The sequence below is a fragment of the Odocoileus virginianus genome, chromosome 16 (assembly GCF_023699985.2).
Source record: "Odocoileus virginianus isolate 20LAN1187 ecotype Illinois chromosome 16, Ovbor_1.2, whole genome shotgun sequence".
Classification (NCBI taxonomy): domain Eukaryota; kingdom Metazoa; phylum Chordata; class Mammalia; order Artiodactyla; family Cervidae; genus Odocoileus; species Odocoileus virginianus.
Window position 1 is genome coordinate 31019380 of NC_069689.1, and position 21738 is coordinate 31041117.

General features: G+C 41.1%; 1 protein-coding gene across 2 annotated transcripts in view; it reads left to right on the forward strand.

Annotated features, from left to right (window-relative positions):
- The window catches only part of EGLN3 (egl-9 family hypoxia inducible factor 3), a 392726-nt gene that overhangs the window by 292282 nt on the left and 78706 nt on the right, over nt 1–21738 (forward strand). For both annotated transcript variants that reach the window (XM_070478037.1, XM_070478038.1), the window contains exon 4: nt 4128–4185. In XM_070478037.1, the coding sequence (XP_070334138.1) occupies nt 4128–4185 (58 nt within the window). The remainder of the gene's footprint in view (nt 1–4127; nt 4186–21738) is intronic.

The following is a 21738-nucleotide window of genomic DNA, read 5'->3' on the forward strand; positions in this document are numbered from 1 at the left end:
TTATGTCACAATAACACATATCCCCTTGTTCTTTCCCTTGAGGAGCTCATAGTGTTGAAGAGCAGATGGCACCAGGAAAATATTTTCATCCAATGTGACAGAGACTCCAAATGAGTTGTGTATAAAGACCAATGAGAAAGTGATGGAGGTGACATGTGAGTCAGGTCTTAGAAAATGTGTTGGACACTGATTTTGCCACTAATGGAATTACTTTTTCTGAGTAATGGCAACCAGCCTGCTAAAGGGGGAAGTGTAAACTAAGAACTTGTTTTGGATTCACTCAGTAGACTAGCTGACTAAACCTATTAGGCAAAGTCTAGACTCTGACTTCAAGCAATTCAGTGAATATTCACGCTTTAAGCATTTCGGTTATTGGAGGAAGAGACCATCTGGAAAGTGGACTCTCTGGAACTCACTCTCAAGTTTCCTGTTGTAAAAATGTTCTAGGGATAGTTTTGATTTGTGGAACTCCTGGAATTAACTTTGCTTTATGTTTAATAATACCTAGTTTCCCAGTCTCATGGCAGACAGAAAATAAATGGCATGTTTAAATTGCTATGTAGGTGAAAAGAAAGACCACTACTGAAGAACGGGTTTTAATTTAAATTTCAGGGGACATTTTACAAAGTACATGAACTTAACAGGTAAGCTGGTTCCTTGAGTTTTCTGTTCTTTAGACAACTGACACGAAGGTGGGTAGCAGATCCAGTGCTGGGCAGAATTTTGTGGATCTTTTTCAAGTTATCTTTATGAGGAAAAACCATGGGTATCAACCATGTGACATAATATCCATCACTTCCCTGGCTGTACAAATGGTTCTCTAAGTTGATGTTAGTAGAAAATCTTTCACTGTAAAAATACTCCTTTTCTTTAGATTTAGGACTTAAAATATCTCCCAACCCCCTCTCCCCAAAATTCATTCTAATTGTGAATTTTGACTGTCTATGTTTATTATATTTAGACCAGATAGTATCTTTGTCTTCTCTTCTGCTACGGGTTGAGACAATATTCATCCAGCTTGCTTTCCAAACTCCAAACTTAAATGGGACTGGCTTAGCATTTGAAAGCAGCACTTATGTTTCAGGTTTTAATTTGAAACTTAAGATGTGCTATTTCTAGACTTGAGAGTCTTGCTTCTCACTATTTGTTATCATACACTTCCTCTTGGCATTTCATTGGGTACCTGTAACTCCTACCGGACCTCAAACTCCTTAAGAACAAGGAATTTGTTGTTGTTGTTCAGTCACTCAGTTGTGTCTGACTTTTTGCAAACCCATGCAAAAAGTCTTCAGCACGGCAGGCTTCCCTGTCCTTCACTATCTCCCAGAGTTTGCTCAAACTCATGTCCATTGGAGAAGACTCTTGAGAGTCCCTAGGATTGCAAGGAGATCAAACCAGTCAATCCTAAAGGAAATCAATCCTGAATATTCATTGGAAGGAATGATGTGGAAGCTCCAATTCTTTGGCCACCTGATGTGAAGAGTCGACTCATTAGAAAAGACCCTGATGCTGGGAAAGATTGAGGGCAGGAAGAGAAGGGGATGACAGAGGATGACATGGTTGGGTGGTATCACCGATTTAGTGGAAATGAGTTTGAGCAAGCTCCAGGAGATGGTGAAGGACAGGGAAGCCTGGCGTGTTGCAGTCCGTGGGATCGCAGAGAGTTGGACATGACTGAGTGACTAAACAATAACATGTCCATTGAGTCGGTGATGCCATCCAACCATCTCATCCTCTGCTGCCCTCTTCTCCTCCTGCCTTCAGTCTTTCCCAGCATCAGGTTTTTTTTTTTCCAATGAGTTAAGAACAGGAATGAGTTTCATTTATCTTTATAGTCCATAGTTCATACATAAAGGTGGTGCTTAAGAAGTATTTGTCAAACAGATGTATTTATCCTAAAAGTTCATCAATTGAACCATCCCCTGTAGGCAAGAGGTGAATAAGAAAGTACTGTATATACAAGTCTCAGAACCTGACTTTTCCTAATAACTTAAAAAACGGGGCAGATAAATAAACGTGAGTACCTCCCCAGCGTGATCCAAGGATCCTGATTCACTTTCTGCTCAGATGGGACTTTCTGCTTTAGGATCATGTATGTGTGGATCATATATCGTATCAAGAAAGATGCCGTGTGAGCTGTGAAGTGGAAGGCTTCCCTCTGTGGAAGGGCCGAGGCAAAGCTACTTCATGTTTCCTGTCCGAGGTCCCAATAACACACTAGCTACCATTTCCTTAGCATCTGCCCTGTGCCAAACATTCAAGCATATGATCTCACTTAATCCTCACAAGGATTCCAAGGCTTAGAGGGGTTAAATGGCTTCCCCATGGACCCCTAGATAAACATGTCAAAAACCAAACCTATGAGCAAGGCTCCCCCAGGTTGGCATTCTCCCAGCGCTCCCTGTCTTGGTGAGTGAAAATTTTAGCATCCAGTTCCTCCAGTGAGAAATCCTCTCTCGATACCCAGCTTCTAAGTCCTGTGGAGACAGTGTCCACCCGTAGACCCCCTGTTGACTTCCATTCCAGCCCAGCCTCCATCTGCCCTCCATGGACAGCTCACGAGCCTCCCCAGTGCTCTGTAGTAGACCTCCTCAAATCTGGTCCCAATACTAAGCTTAAGTGGTCTTCTCAAAAGTCATATATTATTGTGTGATTTTTTTGATTAAAAATCCTCCAGTGCTACTTTTGTTCACTGTTAGAGACCAGGGTCCTTAGCCAGGTGTGCCATGCCCGCCTGGCCTGGTCCCATGGGGCAAGTCTCCTCGTTTTCTGGGCCTCGAGCTAGCCAGCTGTTCCCTCAGCCTGGAATGTTCTTACCATCCCTTTCAGAGCCTAGGTTGAGACCCACTCAGCTGCCAAAGCTCAGCTCAGTAGTGTCTTCTTCAAGGGACTTGTGTGTACTTTTTTTGGCATTGTGTGCTTCTCCTCCATAGTGTTCATCTTATATTTATTTGCTTTATTATTGGATTAATACCTGGTTGTCTCACAAGAGTGTAAGGTGCATGATGGCAAGGGCCATGTCTATTTTCATTCACCAAATCTTAGTTCCGAACCTGAAGACTGCAAACAGTTGATGAGTATTTGTTGCATGAATTAATGCACTAACAGCCAGCAAGTGACAGAACGAGGATTTCAACTAAAAAGCTCCGTGTCTCCTGTCTTTAGTATGCGGCTAGAACTCTAAACGGCCAGGTGTGGGGACAGAGGAGGGTCGAGGTTGGGAGTCTGGCTCACTCTTCCCTCTGGGACCCACGGGGCTGACAGTTGGGCTTGTGGTCACTGAAGATTCACTGGGCTCCCGCCCCATTCCAAATGTAATCTCTCTTAACAGTCCCTCAGGAGGTTAAGTAACTTGCCAAGTCACCCAGAAGTCAAGTTGGAAGCCTAGATTCAAGCCTGGGCCCTTTGTTCCCCCCACCCATGTTTGTAACCCTTTGCTAACTCGCCTTGCCTTACCTGTCTTGTAAATTTGTACTCATTTCTTTTTTTTTTTAATCACCTGTCTCTTATCACAACTTATCACCTCTCTCTTGACCCTTCCCTGACTCCTTTTCTCCATTCCTCCATCTTCCCTTCCTCCCTCTCTCCTAATTCCATTAGAGATGAGAACCATGACGTTACTTACCTGAAATTTATATTTCAGGAATCTTTCTACCTGCAGCCGGAAGTCCTGTACACTAGGCAACTTGGTAGAACAAAATGGAGATGAGAATTACAAATGTCTAAGCTTGTGTCCTCTTAACTCTTATGACTGGTTAGCTTCCGGTTTTAAAATCACCTCTGATTTTGAGCTTTGAATGTGGACTACTAAAGGTAGTAAAAAGCAATGCAGAGAAAGGGAAAAAAACCTCAAACTGCATTTCTTCCCCCTATGAGAAGGCCGCTATACACTGTGGAGATGCTTCTCAAATAAAATTAGATTCTGCCACTGCCTGCTGTTTCCCTCTGCATTTCATCTCTTTTCTCTGAATCACTGAAGCATCTCTTGGGACACTAGGTAATCCGAAGAAACAATGGAGTGTTTGGGCACCTCGAGTTCTAAGGAGAGCTAAGGAACATTGATTTGCATTTCTGGGTCTGTGTAATTTCACTTTCACTTAATCCTTGTACTGACCCTTGTTTTTCAGCACTTTGGCTCTTTCTGCCATCCGTTCGAGAGCATTCAGTTTCCTCGACCCACAGATGGTAAGTGTCCCCTGGCAACCAAAGGCTTGCAAACTGCTCCCAACTCCCCTCTTCAGTGTTCCTAGCATCACTGAGGTCTTTTCAGTGAGGAATTGGCCAGTATTTTAGATGTCTCTGAATGCAAATTTTATTCACATTTAAGAAGGTAGGTTTTTTGTGTTAATGGAAGATGAAATAAGCATTAGAAATTGAATTATTCAGTTGTGTCTGTAGCTGCCCAAGTTTTTGCACCTCTTCATGGTTGTAAATCCTTGATGTAATGGACGCCATCTCTCTTGGTATGAGTCATGCTGGGGATTCTATGAAGACCCACAGGGTGTCAGAAAGAGGACATGATGTATATTTAGGACTTTGGAATAAGGCTATTTTGCTGTCTTATTCATAGTGTAATTTGTGGTCAGAAGGAGCAAAGACCCCAACAAGATTTAATTACTTGCACTCTGGCAGGAACACGTCATTAGTTGTCCATCTGTAGTGAGGTCCACTTGGCTAGAAGACCCTGTGTAAGGTGCTCTGAGATGCAACATGTTGTACAAAATGGGATAGCAACTCAATGTCAAAGTAGTCAAAATGAAATATTAATTGAAATGTTTGCCTCCCAAAGCTTTAACTTAAGTGGTAAGAATAATTTTATGGGTTTTTTTCTTAATTGTAGAAGTAAACCATAATTGTTAGATATATGAATTATATCTCAAACAACTGTTTTTAGAGACTAGTAACAAGAGCATTATAGAAGAGACAGGTAAACAATGAGAAACAAATAAAAAACCAAAATAATTCCAGTTTCCAGAGATAACCACAGATAGCATGATTTGTTTTCTATTATCTTGGGTACATGAATACAAAACTGAAATAGTGTAATAAGTAGCGTTGAAGTCTTTTCATGCATTGTGAACATTCATATTCTTCTCCCTCTATATAATGTTCTGTCATATGGCTGTTTTATAAAAATTGAAACAATTCTTTATTGTTGGACCTCTAGGCTGCCTCCAAGTTCTGGACAATGTATGTAGCTCTGTAATGACCATACTTGAAGCTATATCAACATCTATGAAGATTTCTTGGGAGAAGGCAATGGCACCCCACTCCAGTACTCTTGCCTGGAAAATCCCATGGACGGAGGAGCCTGGTAGGCTGCAGTCCCTGGGGTCGCCGTGAGTCGGACACGACTGAGCAGCTTAGCTTTCACTTTTCACTTTCATGCATTGGAAAAGGAAATGGCAACCCACTCCAGTGTTCTTGCCTGGAGAATCCCAGGGACAGGGAGCCTGGTGGGCTGCCGTCTCTGGGGTTACACAGAGTTGGACATGACTAAAGCGACTTAGCAGCAGCAGCAGCAGCAGCATGATGATTTCTTAGATACATTTCTAGATATCTAGTTGCTCTAAGAATATGTACTCTTTTAAAGGCTTTAAAACCTGTACATATACATATATTCCTTCAGAAAGTTTGGCTCAATTTATACTAGCAGTGTATATACACCATTGTACATATTTTTATAGATATTATTTAAAGATTTTTGCCAATTTGACAAGTGAAAAATAGTATCTCATATTTCTTATTATTTTAACTCCTTTGAGTTAACTTCTTAATGAAGCTAAACATTCTTTCAAATAATCATTGTCCATTTAAAAATTACTTATAATTTTTTTGATCATTTATGTTATATGTTGTTTATCTTTTGGTTAATTTGTAAGATTTTTCAAATAACATGATAAGACTCTACTGAAATGAAAGTGAGGCAGATTTTTCCTTAGAGGAAGAGAAGTTCAGCTGAGATTGGTTACAGAGACAAAGCCTGCTTCTGGCTGCTTTCCCCCAGTGTGTGGATGTATTTGTTGACTGAGTGTATACCTCAGTTGTTTTCTGGCAAATATTCCCAAGTTGAGAGCCAGAAAGCATCATCTTTACAAATAACTGTGGTTTCATTTTGAGATAAATAATTACTTGAAGCAAAATAAAGAAAAATTATAAACAGTTTTGAACATTGGCCAATCTTATATTTATATCATCCATTTCCAAAGAATTTTAATTCAAAATACTTTTAAAGGTCAATTTATATTTTCTTTTCATTCAGCTGCTTCATGGGTGGGGTAGTTTTTTCCTCTATTTTCCTCAAAAGTTCAGTTCAGTTGCTCAGTAGTATCTGACTCTTTGTGACCCCATGGACTGCATGGACATACTGTTCCTCTATTTTAGGGGTAATCTAAGTGGGGTCAGAACTTAAAGACAGACAAAAGGAACTCCTAAGAATGTGACTTTTGATGATACTGTGTTCCTTTCTCTTTCTCCATTATTGGTTTGGTTCAGTTCAGTTCAGTTGCTCAGTCGTGTCTGGCTCTTGGTGATCCCACAGACTGCAGCACGCCAGGCCTCCTTGTCCATCACCAGCTTCTGAAGCTTACTCAAACTCATGTCCATTGAGTCGGTGATGCCATCCAACCATCTCATTCTCTGTCATCCCTTTCTCCTCCTGCCTTTAACTTTTTCAGCATCAGAGTCTTTTACAGTGATTCACCTCTTCTCATCAGGTGGCCAAAGTATTGGAGTTTTAGCGTCAAAATCAGTCCTTCCAATAAATATTCAGGACTGATTTCCTTTAGGATGGACTTGTTGGATCTCCTGGCAGTCCAAGGGACTCTCAAGAGTCTTCTGCAACACCACAGTTCAAAAGCATCTGTTCTTTAGCACTCAGCTTTCTTTATAGTCCAACTCTCACATCCATACATGACTACTGAAAAAACCATAGTTTTGACTAGATGGACGTTTGTTGGCAAAGTAATGTCTCTGCTTTTTAGTATGCTGTCTAGGTTGGTCATAGCTTTTCTTCCAAGGAGCAAGTGTCTTTTTAATTTCATGGCTGCAAGCACCATCTGCAGTGATTTTGGAGACCAAAAAATAAAGTCTGTCACTTTTTCTATTGTTTCCCCATCTATTTGCCATGAAGTAATGGGACCAGATACCATGATCTTAGTTTTCTGCATGTTGAGTTTTAAGCCAACTTTTTCACTCTCCTCTTTCACTTTCATCAAGAGGCTCTTTAGTTCTTCTTCACTTTCTGCCATAAGAGTGGTGTCATCTGCATGTCTGAGGTTATTGATATTTCTCCCGGCAATCTTGATTCCAGCTTGTGCTCCATCCAGCCCAGTGTTTCTCATGATATACTCTGCATGTAAGTTAAATAAGCAGGGTGATAATATACAGCCTTTCCCTATTTGGAACCAGTCTGTTGTTCCATGTCCAGTTCTAACTGTTGCTTCTTGACCTGCATATAGATTTCTCAGGAGGCATACAGATTTCTCACCAGTAAGATGGTCTGGAATTCCCATGCCTTGAAGAATTTTCCACAGTCTGTTGTAATCCACAGTCAAAGGCTTTGGCATAGTCAATGAAGCAGAAGAGATGTTTTTCTGTAACTCTCTTGCTTTCTCAATGATCCAGCAGATGTTGGCAATTTGATGTCTGATTCCTCTGCCTTTTCTAAATCCAGCTTGAACATCTGGAATTTCACGGTTCACATGCTATTGAAGCATGGTTTGGAGAATTTTAAGCATTACTTTGCTAGCATGTGAGATGAGTGCAATTGTGTGGTAGTTTGAGCTTTCTTTGGCATTGTCTTTCTTTGGGATTGAAATGCAAACTGACCTTTTCCAGTCCTGTGACCACTGCTGAGTTTTCCAAATTTGCTGGCATATTGAGTGCAACACTTTCACAGCATCATCTTTTAGGATTTGAAATAGCTCAACTGGGATTCCAGCACCTCCACTAGCTTTGTTTATAGTGATGCTTCCTAAGGCCCACTTGACTTCACATTCCAGGATGTCTGGCTCTAGGTGAGTGAGCACACCATCATGGTTATCTGGGTCATGAAGATCTTTTTTGGGTAGTTCTTCTGTGTATTCTTGCCACCTCTTCTTAATATCTTCTGCTTCTGTTAGGTCCATATCATTTCTGTCCTTTACTGTGCCCATCTTTGCATGAAATATTCCCTTGGTATCTCTAATTTTCTGAAGAGATCTCTAGTCTTTCCCGTTCTGTTGTTTTCCTCTATTTTTTTGCATTGATCACTGAGGAAGGCTTTCTTATCTCTCCTTGGTATTGTTTTGAACTCTGTATTCAAATGGATATATCTTTCCTTTTCTCCCTTGCCTTTTGCTTCTCTTATTTTCTCAGCTATTTGTAAGGCCTCCTCAGACAACAATTTTGCCTTTTTTGCATTTTTTTTTCTTGGGGATGGTCTTGATCCATGCCTCCTGTACAGTGTCACAAATGTCAGTCCATAGTTCTTCAGGCACTGTGTCTATCAGATCTAATCCCTTGAATCTGTCACTTCTACTGTATAATCGTAAGGGATTTGATTTAGGTCATACTGGAATGGTCTAGTGGTTTTCTCTACTTTCTCCAATTTAAGTCTGAATTTGGCAATAAGTTCATGATCTGAGCCACAGTCAGCTCCCGGTCCTGTTTTTGCTGACTATATAGAGCTTCTCCATCTTTGGCTGCAGAGAATATAATCAGTATGATTTCGGCATTGACCATCTGGTGATGTCCATGTGTAGAATCTTCTCCTGTGTTGTCAGAAGAGGGTGTTTGCTATGATCATTATTGTTTACATGACCTTAAATAACTCTTTGCTGTTACCTGCCTGAGGCAAGAGGGTGAGGGGAGCTGTTTGACACACCAATTAGATCTCTTTAAGCTTGTAGTGGGAAGTTCCCTGGTAGCTCAGACAGTAAAGTGTCTGCCTACAATGTGGGAGACCTGGGTTCGATCCCTGGGTCAGGAAGATCCTCTGGAGAAGGAAATGGCAACCCACTCCAGTACTCTTGCCTGGAAAGTCCCATGGATGGAGACTTGGGGTTGCAGAGAGTTGGATGTGACTGAGTGACTTCACTTTCACTTTCAAGCTTGTAGTATTTTCCAAAATTAAGATTGTGCTAATCATTTCAAAGTATCATTTTTTCCCCTGCTACTTAAATATTGCTCAAGTATGGCTGTACTCACACATGCGTGTATGTTAATTTACACATTTTGTTACCTGATCATTCATCATTAAAAATATTTTTTCATTTTGCCTTTCAGAATTGTAAAATGTGTACATAATTTTCAACTTTCTACTAAGATTGTTATTTTTTAATGACTGGCAGCCACTCCTCTTATTATTAACTAATGAAGATAGTGATGGTGACATCTTAACCCAAAGAGGTGTGTAAGGGTACCTAAAGGGGCCTGTTAAGTCCCCCGTCATCTAGAAAAGGACTGTAGTCTTTAAACAGAGCAACATCATCATTCGTTTCCAGATTGTGGGGAGGGAGCGAGGATAATACTTTAAATGATGAAGTTGGCATTTCCCATCTGTTGTACTTCAAACATAGGCCTCCTCCCCTCTACCAATCACAAATATAAAAACTCTGCTGATGGTTTGACCATCTGGATTTCCCATCATACCCTGTCTTCACACCTGGTGATTCAGTGCAGGTCTTTGATTGATGTTTTTTAAAATTGCCTCATAAAATCAAAGGACAGACAAACAATATTTTTCTAGAATTTGTAAACCAACATTCATAACTTTTGTTATTGCTCTTAGAATTGTTAATAATCTTAGCCTCGGGTGATTTCAAAAATGCTTTTTTTTTTGTTAAGCAGACCATCACATTCTCACTAGCTACTCATGTTTACCATTGTCAGAATTTAAGATTAAAGCAGTGGGTGATAATAGTCTCAGGTTCAATATTAAGCACAGTGAGTTTCATATTCAGCTTTAATTAAAATATTTACATGCTCATGGTTTGCCTTCTCTTAGGGTTACATTTGTCAGCTGGCAGGCTCTGCTAACTGAATAGCTTTTTAAAATGCCACTTTGAATCTGTCTAAGGGTGTAACATTATTCTGAATTATTACTAACTTAACCATTGGCACAGACCTATCTGCCTCTAACTGGCTTGGTTCCAAGCCCAGTTTGGGATCCAAGAGCTGCCTTAGAACAATGCTATGGGCCCTGAGTTGCCTTCTTCCCTTAGTCACTACTCAAACAGCAATTTGCTTACTTTTGCTATTTCCTAATTTTTCAGAGGAATGACAGACAAGGTATTAAGCTTTGGTTTTTCCTCCAGATCCTATCAGTTTCCTCAAACACGATTATCTCCCCTGTTAGCCCCTAGTGCTCTGCTGGGGATTGCGGGTGTCTCTCCGCCACACCCCCCACCGCCAACCCCCATCCCTCCCCCCCACCCCTGGCCAGCTGCTGCCTCTCCCCTGCAGCTGTAGTTGCTTTTAGGGAGCAGGGAACTGATTCCACTAGGTGTTACACACACAGGGACCTTTTAGCAGGAATAGCATAAAACAGGAGCTCTCATTGCTTCCCTGACATGAGAAAGGACCTGGTGACTTAAATATCACATATTTTGCTTCCTTTTTAGTTCAGGTGAGGGACCAGATACAGTCTTGGGGCAGAATGAAACTGACCCTGGTTAGGGTTGTTTTTGCCTGCTAACTCTACCCCAGTGAGATTCTGAATAATTATTAATAACTTTGGAAGATCCAGGGCACAAGGAGATGATTCAGTGTAAGATCTGGACCATCCACTCTGAACCATGTAGCACTACTAATAAAGATGATAAAAGAAGCTTTCATCAGGTTAAGAATGTGGTTTGAGGAACACGTTGCTGCCTCCTTTGTAGGTTTACTTCCTTCTTTCTTTGTGAAGCTTTACAGTAAGTAGCCCAGAGTGAAACTAGAACTTGGTGTGGGGAAGGAGGATAGGGTGGAGGAACGGTCATGTTATTAAGTTATTGCAAATGTAGTGACTGGTGATTTTACACGTACGCATTCCACATTACAGGAAGCTCACACATCTAAGAGACTATGCCCTGTTGGCCCCTCACCACCAAATTTTCCATTCCCTGCCTCTAAAATCTCAGCTTCCCAAATGCTTGCTTATTTTATCACGTCAGTTACTTTTCTATAGTGAAGGAGGAATAGGTTCCTTGAATTTCAAGAATAAGAAAGCAATCTACAGGAATCAACCAAATCTAAAGGACAAAAGAGATTTTTTTCCCCCCAGTCATTTGCAGATTATAATATGTTCCTCCTTCACTCCACAATACTTCCTTTGAGATGGCTTTTTTAAAACAATGAAAACAAAATAATCTTGCCAGTAGGGTCATGGAAAATTTTACCCACTCCATTTGTTCACAGTTGCCCATCCCTTCTCATTTCTTTTCCTTCTTTATATATAAAAACCTCTTTTTTAACTTGGTTTGTTTTTCTATTATACAAAGCAATTTATAATAAAAGTGTAGGATAATTTGAACAACGTTAAGGCACATAAATGAAAACACATGCTCCCTCCCCAGTCCCATTTCTTCCAGTTACATTCAGTTTGTACCTGTTCCTGGAGCCAGAGTCAGGGTTTCTGTGAACCCTTGACAAGGGCAGTAAAGAAACACAGAAAAAGAAGAAACCGAATATCAACAAACCTGTTTCCCAAAGCTGCACAAAGTAAAGGGGAAGGGAGGAAAGAGAGCATGAACTCGACCAAAGAGAGGTGAGAAGAAAGAGGCAGCCCCTTTCTCCCCTCTTGGGAGGCAGCCCCTTGAGTGCAGCGTTTCTGTCTTGGCCATCTTTATAAACTTATCAGACTAGCAAAATGCCTTCCAGGTAGTGGTGCTCAATGAATGGACAAGCACAAAGAGGGGGAATTAACCAGCTAAGACTGAGCAGAGTTTATTGAAATAACTTGGTCTTTTCAGTTTAGCAAAGGCTTTCTTGCTTGAATTTTACATCTCTACTTTGGATTTTTCATCTGTAAGCCACCAGCGTGTGCTACTTTGAGGTTTAGTACCACAGGTAGTTGCTGCTAAATTGAGCTAATAGTAAAGGAAAAAACCTTTATAGAACATCTATACACAGAAGAGGAAGTTTTTGAAACTTTTTTAAAAAAAATTCTAAATATAAAGATTTTATTTAAAAGTGCTTTTTAAAAATCCAAGTTTTATTAATAGAACAACTGTCTACTTAAATTTCTGATTGCCTGAGACATTCCTTCTAAAATCTGAATAAAGTTCATATATTTAACACAATATCAATCATAGGAGAAGTTACACTGTGCAAAACTCTTCTTTAAATAGTAATGCATTTACCAAACCATTTTTATCATTAACTCTTTCAGGCATTTGTATGCCAGAGGTCATTAAGACTCAAAGAAGTTTCTGGGTCCACTGCCTCCTTTTGGAAAAAGAGACGACAGGGAATTCTCCATGTTCAGTGCCCATCTCCCCCACAACCTTGGCCACAACTGGTTGAGCCAGGAACCAACACCTGATCAAAAGACAATCTCATTTAGGCTTTCCAGCACCCGTGAGGTGGCCTGAAGTGGCACCAGATCGTGACTGTCTGAACCAATCAAAGCCTCTCTCTTGGGAAGTTTGAACTTGAGATGGGGGAGAGAAAGACCCAGAGAGAAAAGAGAGAAGAGAGACTAACCAGCAAATAAGGTAGCCCATTGTCAGAAAGCAAGCCAGACATGTGGAAAGAGAAGGCAATAAGCAGAAACTATGAGGCAATAGATCACTTTAGTAAATCAAGGCTATAAAAGAAGGTGGAGAAGGTCATCAGTTAGTGGATTAACAAGAAGCAGCACATAGAGAAAGGCAGAACATGCAGGAGATGCTTCAGAAGTAAAAGGCTACTGGAGAAACTGCTGTTTTGTTGTGAGTGATGTTTATTGGGTTGGCCTAAAGGTTCATTTGGTTTTTTCTGTAAGATGTTACAGAAGAAAGTGAATGAACCTTTTTGCCAACCCAATAGTTCTCTCCAGGAGGCCTGGCACGTGTTCTGGAAACCATTTCCTTTGCTTCTTCAACCCTCCCAAGTATCCCTGCAGTGGAAACCCTGAGGGAAATGAGAAGGCCTCTGGGTTGTGCAACTTGAAAAATTCCCACTTGTGAAAAGAGCAGGGCATTCTAATCATGGACATTCTTCTGCTGCAGTTTGAGAGAGAGATATAGATGCCCTGGGGAAAAATTTGCTGCTGTTGTTGTTCAGTTGCTAAGTTGTGTCCTACTCTTTGCACCCTATGGATTGCAGCACTCCAGGTGCCTCTGTCCTCCAGTATCGCCTGAAGTTTGCTCAAACTCATGTCCATTAAGTCGGTGATGACATCCAACCATCTCATCCTTGGTCACCTCCTTCTCCTCCTGCCCTCAATCTTTCCCACAATCAGGGTCTTTTCCAATGAGTTGGCTCTTTGCTTCAGGTAGGTAGTCAAAGTATTGGAGCTTCAGCTTTAGTATCAGTCCTCCCAATGAATATTCAGGGTTGATTTCCTTTAGGATTGATGGGTTTGATCTCCTTGTTGTCCAAGGGACTTCCAAGAGAATTCTCCAGCACCACATTTTGAAAGCATCAATTTTTTGGCACTCAGTCTTCCTTTATGGTCCAACTCTCACATCCATACATGACTACTGGAAAAACCATAGCTTTTACTATACAGACCTTTGTCGGCAAAGTGATGTCTCTGCTTTTTAGAACACTGACTAGGTTTGTCATGGCTTTCCTTCCAAGGAGCAAGCATCTTTTAATTTCCTGGCTGCAGTCACTGTCTGCAGTGATTTTGGAGGCCAAGAAATAACGTCTGTCATAAAGTCCACTCTTTCCCCTTCTATTTGCCATGTAGTGATGGGGCTGGATGCCATGACCGTAGTTTTTTGAATGTTCAATTTTAAGCCAACTTTTTCACTCTTGTCTTTCACTCTTATCAAGAGCTTCTTTAGTTCCTCTTCACTTCCTGCCATTAGAGTGGTATCGTCTGCATATCTGAGGTTGTTGATATTTCTCCTGGGAATTTTGATTCCAGCTTGTGATCCATCCAGCCTGGCATTTCACATGATATACTCTGCATAGAAGTTAAATAAGCAGGGTGACAATATACAGCCCTGACATATTCCTTTCCCAGTTTTGAACCAGTCAGTTCTTCCATGTCCGGTTCTGACTGTTGCTTCTTGACCCACATACAGACTTATCAGGAGACAGGTAAGGTGGTCTGGTACTCCCATCTCCTTAAGAATTTTCCACAGTTTGTTGTGATCCACACAAAGGCTTTAGCATAGTCAATGAAGCAGAAGTAGATGTTTTTCTGGAACTCTCTTGCTTCCTCTGTGATCCAATGAACGTTGGAAATTTGATCTCTTGTTCCTCTCTCCTTTCTAAACCCAACTTGTACATCTGGAATTTTTCAGTTCACAGATGGCTGAAATGTTTACTAGTTTGAAAGATTTTGAGCATAACCTTGTTAACATGTGAAATGAGTACAACTGTTCAGTAATGTTCTTTGGCATTGCTCTTTTTGGGATTGGGATGAAAACTTGCCTTTTCGAATCCCGTGGTAACTGCCGTGTTTTCCAAAGCACTTTAATGGCATCTTCTTTTAAGATTTGAAATAGCTCAACTGGAATTGCATCATCTCCACTATTTTTGTTTGTAGTGATGCTTCCTAAGTGCCACTTGACTTCACACTCCAGAATGTCTGGCTCCAGGTGAGTGACCACACCATCATGGTTATCTGGGTCATTAAGACCTTTTTTGAATGGCTCTTCTGTGTATTCTTGCCACCTCTTCTTTATATGGTGGAAAATGCTTTGCTAGGTCACCACAAGATCTTGTTTTCCATACCATAGATGTAGACATTTGATTTCATCTGTGCAGCCAGTGTTGACTTGCACCAACAAGGATTGAGCAGGTTTATATTGTGAACCAAAGACAGAGGTACATTGTGAGGTACAACTTCCAGAGATTACTCTTGATTTTTCTGGTTTTTGGACACTGTTGAATGTCTTCATACCAAATCTCTCTTTAGGGTCTTCACCTTTTCTTTTGAGCATTATATCTCTTTTTCCTCTTTTGGGTCCATAAATGTGTGTGCTTCTGGTGGTTTGCCTTTCATCTCTTTTCATCTTCTCTTCTTGCCCTCCATGGATATGCATTCCACCACCGAGCACCTCCTCTGCCCAGGTGACACCCATCAATGAAGCCCTCACCACTCTCCCACCTGCCTATATTTCCACATCTCTGCAGCATCCAGCATCTGGATTCACCGAGTTCAAAATGGAAATTGTTTTCTTTCTCCTTCAGAGTTCATCTTTCCATGGTTCTTCCCCTTGTCTAAAGCGGAACCTCAGTGAGCCAGGCTCAGAGCTCAGAATCTCTTTTATTTCTTTTCTCTGGTGCCCAACAGTTATCCTTGCAAAGTCTTAGCAGTGCTGCCCATGTGACACAATCTCATCCATTGCTTTCTGTGTTTATTATCTAATGCCACTGAGTGAGTTATGCCAAAGTTTAGCTTAAAACAGCACATTTATTATTTTTCAGAGTTTCTGAGGTTAGGTGGCTTAGCTAAACTGGTCTCTCCTGAGGTTTTGGCAGCTGTTGGCCAGGGCTGCCATCACTGCAAAGCTTAATGAGGGCTGCAGAGTCCGTGTCCAAGAGCATTCATGTGGTGGTCAGCAGGCCTTCATTCCTTGCTGGCTGTTGCCTGAAGGCTTCTGTTCCTCACCGTGTAAGTCTTTCCATAGGTGTGCTTAAAACAAGTTGCTTCTCCCCACAGGCAGGGAGAGGGATGGGGAAGGGTGATGGTAGCGGTGGGGGAGAAGGAGACTTGGGATGGAAGCTGAAGTCTCTCTATAACCCAGTCTGGTAAGTCATACAATGTTTGTTTTGCCCTATTCTATATGTTATTAATAGAAGCAAATTGCTAACCCACATTCAACAGGAAGTGAATTGAGGGGAAAATGCCAAAGGATTTGTGGCTGTATTTCTAAAGTCACCCCCTCCCCCAATTCATCTCTTCTTCTGTGGTCCTAGGTCAGGTTTCCATCACTTCTCACCAGTGTTTATTCTTGAGAGGAAGACCAAGATCCTTAATAACGATCTGACCCATGGCCCATGTCTTCATTTCTGTGCTGCCACTTAACTGCATTGTATTTATCTGTCAGTTACCTTTTCTTTCTTTCTGAGTCTTTTTCTCACTCTCTGTCTCAAGTTCAGGCTCTGCCAGAGAGGACCTCTGATTGACTCAGGCACTTGATGTCTGGTCTCACTCCAGGCCAACCTCACAGGGACCCAGAGAGCCTAGTGGAGGCCTTCTTTTGGTCAAGTGTTGATTTCTAACTCAGCCAGTTGTAGCCAAGGTGGAGGGTGACTTGACCCTGCCTAATGCTCCCATATCTCAAGCCCCATTCTCCCTGCTCCACGATGCTCTGCCCCCGTTGGCCTTTTCAGAATGTCTGGAGGGCCCACCCCCTCCTCGCAGAGCCTGGGCTTGTCCCGCTCCTCTGCCTGGCAAGCTCTTCTCTCCAGCACTCCCAGTTGGCCGACTCGTGTGCATCTTTACGTCTTGGCTGGATACTCCTTCTTCAGGTCCGTGTTCTCGCCCCTCCACCTACCTTAGATCCTTATGAGCTGAAAACTCTGTACTTTTCCTTTTTAACTCTTATTTGTATGGCTGTCTGTGTAACATCTTGGTCCTCTGCTGGGCTGTAGCCTCATGAGCACAGGGACCATTTTGCTCACAATGTCTGATACTTGCTTCAGAAACAAGCATTCTTTATTTTATCAAGTCCCCAGCCTTCAGGCTCCTCTGTAGTATACACAGTGGCACAATCCTTTCCCAGTATCATGCTTCTCCCTTGCTCACTTTCCGTGGTCTTCAGGTGCCTGCAGGACAGTCACCACTCTTTAGACTGTCATTCAAGGCCCTTTGTAACGGAGACCCATCTCTTCTTTCTGTTTTGTTTCTCAGGACTCCTTTTAACAAAGTCCAAAATTCTAAGCACAGTGAATTACTTGCCATTCCTAAAACCCACTTTACGCTTTATTCTCTGCATCTTTGCTCCTGTTGTTCCCTGTATACTGGCATGTATTCTCTTTGCTGCGATTGCATCGCAGTCTCTTAGGAAACCTTTTAGTTGGTATCTTGTGGGTTGCTTGTTTTTAAAACCAAATACTTACATATACTTTGTAGGTGCTAGACACTAGTCTAAGAACTTTTAAATTCATTTCATGATTATGAAATGACATGTCTTTAAGACAAATCCACTTACCATTCCCAGATTGGGGAAAGCTCAAGTAATTGGTGCAAAGAAATACCTAGTACCTGTCAAAGCTTGAGTTTGAACCCAGTTGTCTGTTTCCAGAAGGCAACTGCAGAGCCTTTGTACTTGCTGCTGCTGCTGCTGCTGCTAAGTCGCTTCAGTCATGTCTGACTCTGTGCGACCCCATAGACGGCAGCCCACCAGGCTCCCCCGTCCCTGGGATTCTCCAGGCAAGAACACTGGAGTGGGTTGCCATTTCCTTCTCCAATGCATGAAAGTGAAAAGTGAAAGGGAAGTCACTCAGTCGTGTCCGACTCACAGCGACCCCATGGACTGCAGCCCACAAGGCTCCTCCATCCATGGGATTTTCCAGGCAAGAGTACCGGAGTGGGTTGCCATTGCCTTCTCCCGTACTTTCTGCTACTCGAGCGTTACTGTTTGAGGGCAGCTGAAGTGTCTTTTTTATCTTTGCATCTCCTGTAGGGCCTGGTACGCAGTGGGTTCTGACTAATGCTTAAAATATTAATGAAGAGAGCCAGAGGTTCAGGCAGAAAGTGATAAGGAAAAGTGTCTCCTTTGAGACCTATTGTTATGAGATAACAATCTCATGTTCTCACTTCTTTGCTCACAATTCCTCAGTCATTCCTCCCTGGCCCAAAGGTTTACATCTGAATTCCTTAACCCAGTGTCCTGCCTCATGGATCAGAAACACTTGGGAAATGAATAATTTGGGTGCACTGTTCTCTCTTTCCCTACAATCTGGCTTTTCCCATCTGTGCATTTATTTGTCCTTCATCCATTCCTGTGTAGGGTTTTTAGATTTTGAAAATGGGAGTGCGGGTGTGAGGGGGTGGGGAGGGAAAGGGAGGAGAGGAAGGAAAGACAAAAATAAGGAAAAAAAAAGGAAGGAAAGAAAGAAGAAAAATATGGATGCCCAGTAAATTTGAATGTCAGATCAATAATAATTTTTAGTATAAGTATGCCCCATGCAATACTTAGGACATTGCTGTTGTTCAGTGGCTGGCTAAGTTGTGTGGGACTTTTTGCAATCCCATGAATAGCAGCATGCTAGGCTTCCATGTCCTTCACTATCTCCAGGAGTTTGCTCAAACTTATGTCCATTGAGTCAGTAATGCTATCTAATCATCTTGTCCTCTCTGCCCCCTTCTCCTTTTGTCTTCATTCTTTCCCAACATCTTCCCTAGTAGCTCAGTTGGTAAAGAATCTGCCTGCAATGCAGGAGACACAGGTTCAATCCCTGGGTCGGGAAGATCCCCTGGAGAAGGAAATGGCAACCCACTCCAGAACTCTTGCCCGGGGAGTTCCATGGACAGAGGACCTGGCAGGCTACAGTCCATGGGATCGCAGAGTTGGACATCACTGTACGACTAACTTTCACTTTTCCCAGCATCAGTCTTTTCCAGTGAGTCGACTCTTCATATCAGGTGGCCAAAGTATTGGAGCTTCGACTGAAAAAAAAGATATTTATTTGAAATTGTATTTTATCTGGCAGCCCTGTTACTGTGGCCTGAAGGTCCTGGGGCTCTCAGGCTCCCCAGTCTGCGTTTTCAGGTTGGTGACCTCATCTTTAGAGCCTGTGGGCACTTCATGCTTCATTATTGTTCTGCCCCATCCAAGCCTTTTCCACTGTGAGCGAATTGTTTGCCAGTTTTGGAATCAAGAATCAGTTGACATCAAGATCACAAATGAGTACAAATCAAATATCCTCTCCCCTAGCTTTAGTTCTCTAAGGCATGGGAATGCCCCAGTAAAATTGATGCAACTACTAACATGGAGAACAAATTCTAGTCTTCAAGAGTTGAAACCAATCAACTGTTTCTTCATGTATAGTTGATTTGCAATGTTGTATTAATTTCTGCTGTATAGCAAAGTGATTCAAGTATATACATACACACACATATATATTCTTTTTCATATTCTTTTCCATTATGGTTTATCACAAAATATTGAATATAGTTCCCTGTGCTGTACAGTAGGACCTTATTTGTTTATGCATTCTTCTTATAATAGTTTGCATCTGCTAAGCCCAAACTTCCAGTCCATCCCAGCTCCACCCTTACTCCCCCTTGGCAACCCCCCTTGGTAAGTCTGTTCTCTATGTCTGTGAGTCTGTTTCTGATTCATAGATGGGTTCATTTGTGTCATATTTTAGATTCCACTTGTAAGTGATATCATATGGTATTTGTCTTTCTCTGACTTACTTTGCTTAGTATGATAATCTCTAGATCCATCCATGTTGCTGCAAATGGCATTATTTCATTCTTTTTAATTACTGAATAATATTCCTGTGTATATTATACCATATCTCCTTTATCCATTCATCTTATTCATCTGTCGATGAACATTTAGGTTGCTTCCATGTCTTGGCTATTGTGAAGAGTGCTGCTATGAATATAAGGGTCCGTGTATCTTTTTGAATTATCGTTTTGTCTGGGTATATCCAGGAATAGGATTTCTGGATCATACGGCATATCGTTTTCTGAGGAACCTCCATAATGTATTCCATGATGGCTGCACCAATTTATATTTCCACCAACAGTGTAGGAGGGTTCTCTTTTCTCCACACCCTCTAGCATTTGTTACTTGTAGGCTTTTAAATGATAGTCATTCTGACTGGTGTGAGGTGATACCTCATTCTAGTTTTGATTTGCATTTCTCTAATACAGTAATTAGTGCAAATCATCTTTTGAATGCTCTGTGCTGGATAGAGGCTCTAGGTAATGAATCCTTTACCCAGCACAGGCAGGTTGTACAAGGAAGGAGGAGGTCATCACAGTTACAATGTAGGTGATCAATTTTGTGGTTGAATAAATATGTATTTATTCTCACTTTCAAGAGCTTATTAGTGTAAACTGAATTTTCACAGACTGATAAACAAACATAAAAAAGAAATTTGAAAGGAAAATGCTTGTTCTTTATTCATGTCCTTTGCCTTTGGTAAGATGGTTAGTTTGAGGTTGGCTTTTCCCCAGGACAGTACAACTGAGCCAGCTTGATGACTAATGTTGTTTTTTTCTTTTTCACATTTTTAACTTCTTATGATGAACATTTTCAAACAAAATAATATCAGCTCCCATATACACATCACTACTGATATTTCTCCATATATACCTCCTGAAAGTTTTGCTGAATTAATTTAAATCATAGGCATCATGATATTTCACTCTTAAATATACTAGGGAAAAGGGGACATTTTCTTACTCAACTGTAATACCATTTTTGTATCTTCAAATTAACAGTAATTTCTTTATATCATCTAATATTCAAATTGACCCTTGAATAATGCAGGGGTTAGGGGCATTGCCCTCCCCTTCATGCAGTGGAAAATTCAAGTATAAGTTTTAACTCCTCCTAAGCCTAATTTCTAGTAACCCACTATTAACTGGAAGCCTTACCAAGAACCAGTTAACACATATTTTTCATGTTATAGGTATTATATACTGTATACAATATAGTAAGCTAGAGAAAAGAAAATGTCATTAAGGAAAGGAATAGGAAATACACTTATAGTAAAGTACTGAATTTATTGATACCCTGAGTTTACATTGTCTGTTTACAAGATGAATCATCTATAAGTACCTACATCAGCAATGTCTTATATGATATAAAACACTGTGGGTGTTATATGTATTACCAACACTAGATATTAAAGATAAAAAGCTAATGTGAACAAGAAGTTCATATTTATTCACATACATTGATTATGAAGATGCAGCAGTCTGATTGCTCAAACTAGCTCTGATTGCTTCACTGTAGCCTAGCCTTTACACTAAGAATGAATTATTTAAAAATTTTTATGACATACAGTATTACAGTCATGGGCATAATACAGTATCACAAACTTAAAAAAAAACCAAAATACATACCAATAATGATAGGCTGATTCCAAATTTCCCTAATAACCAAAGAGAGAGAGAGGGAAAGAGAGAGAGGGAGGCACACTGTTTGATGATGCAGCTCTTTGGAAGCAAGTTATGAAACAGAAAACAACAACAACAACAAAAAACCTACATTATTAATTTTGTTAAGTATCACTCACATTATGCTTAGGTAAGAATAGGCTAATGACCTCACTACAAGCCCAGGACATGATGTTTCACACTTTTTTTTTTTTAATATTTATTGAAAAAAATCTGCATATAACCAGACTGGTACAATTCAAGGCTGTGTTATTCAAGGGTCAACTGTCTATTTCCTCAATATCCCCAGATGTCTATTTGCAGGTGACTCAGTTGAATCAGAATTCAAACCAGGTCCACACATCGCATTTGGTTTATGCCCTTGGTTGGCTGCTTATCTCTTGTGGCTTTGGCCTAGTGTCTGGCCTCAGGGATACTGGTCTGATGAGTTTAGGGCTTACCCAGCTTGAGAACCCCAAGAAGGTGTGAGTTCAGAATTTTGACTGCTCAAGGACAAGCTAAGCTGACAACTGTGTCTTCCTAAG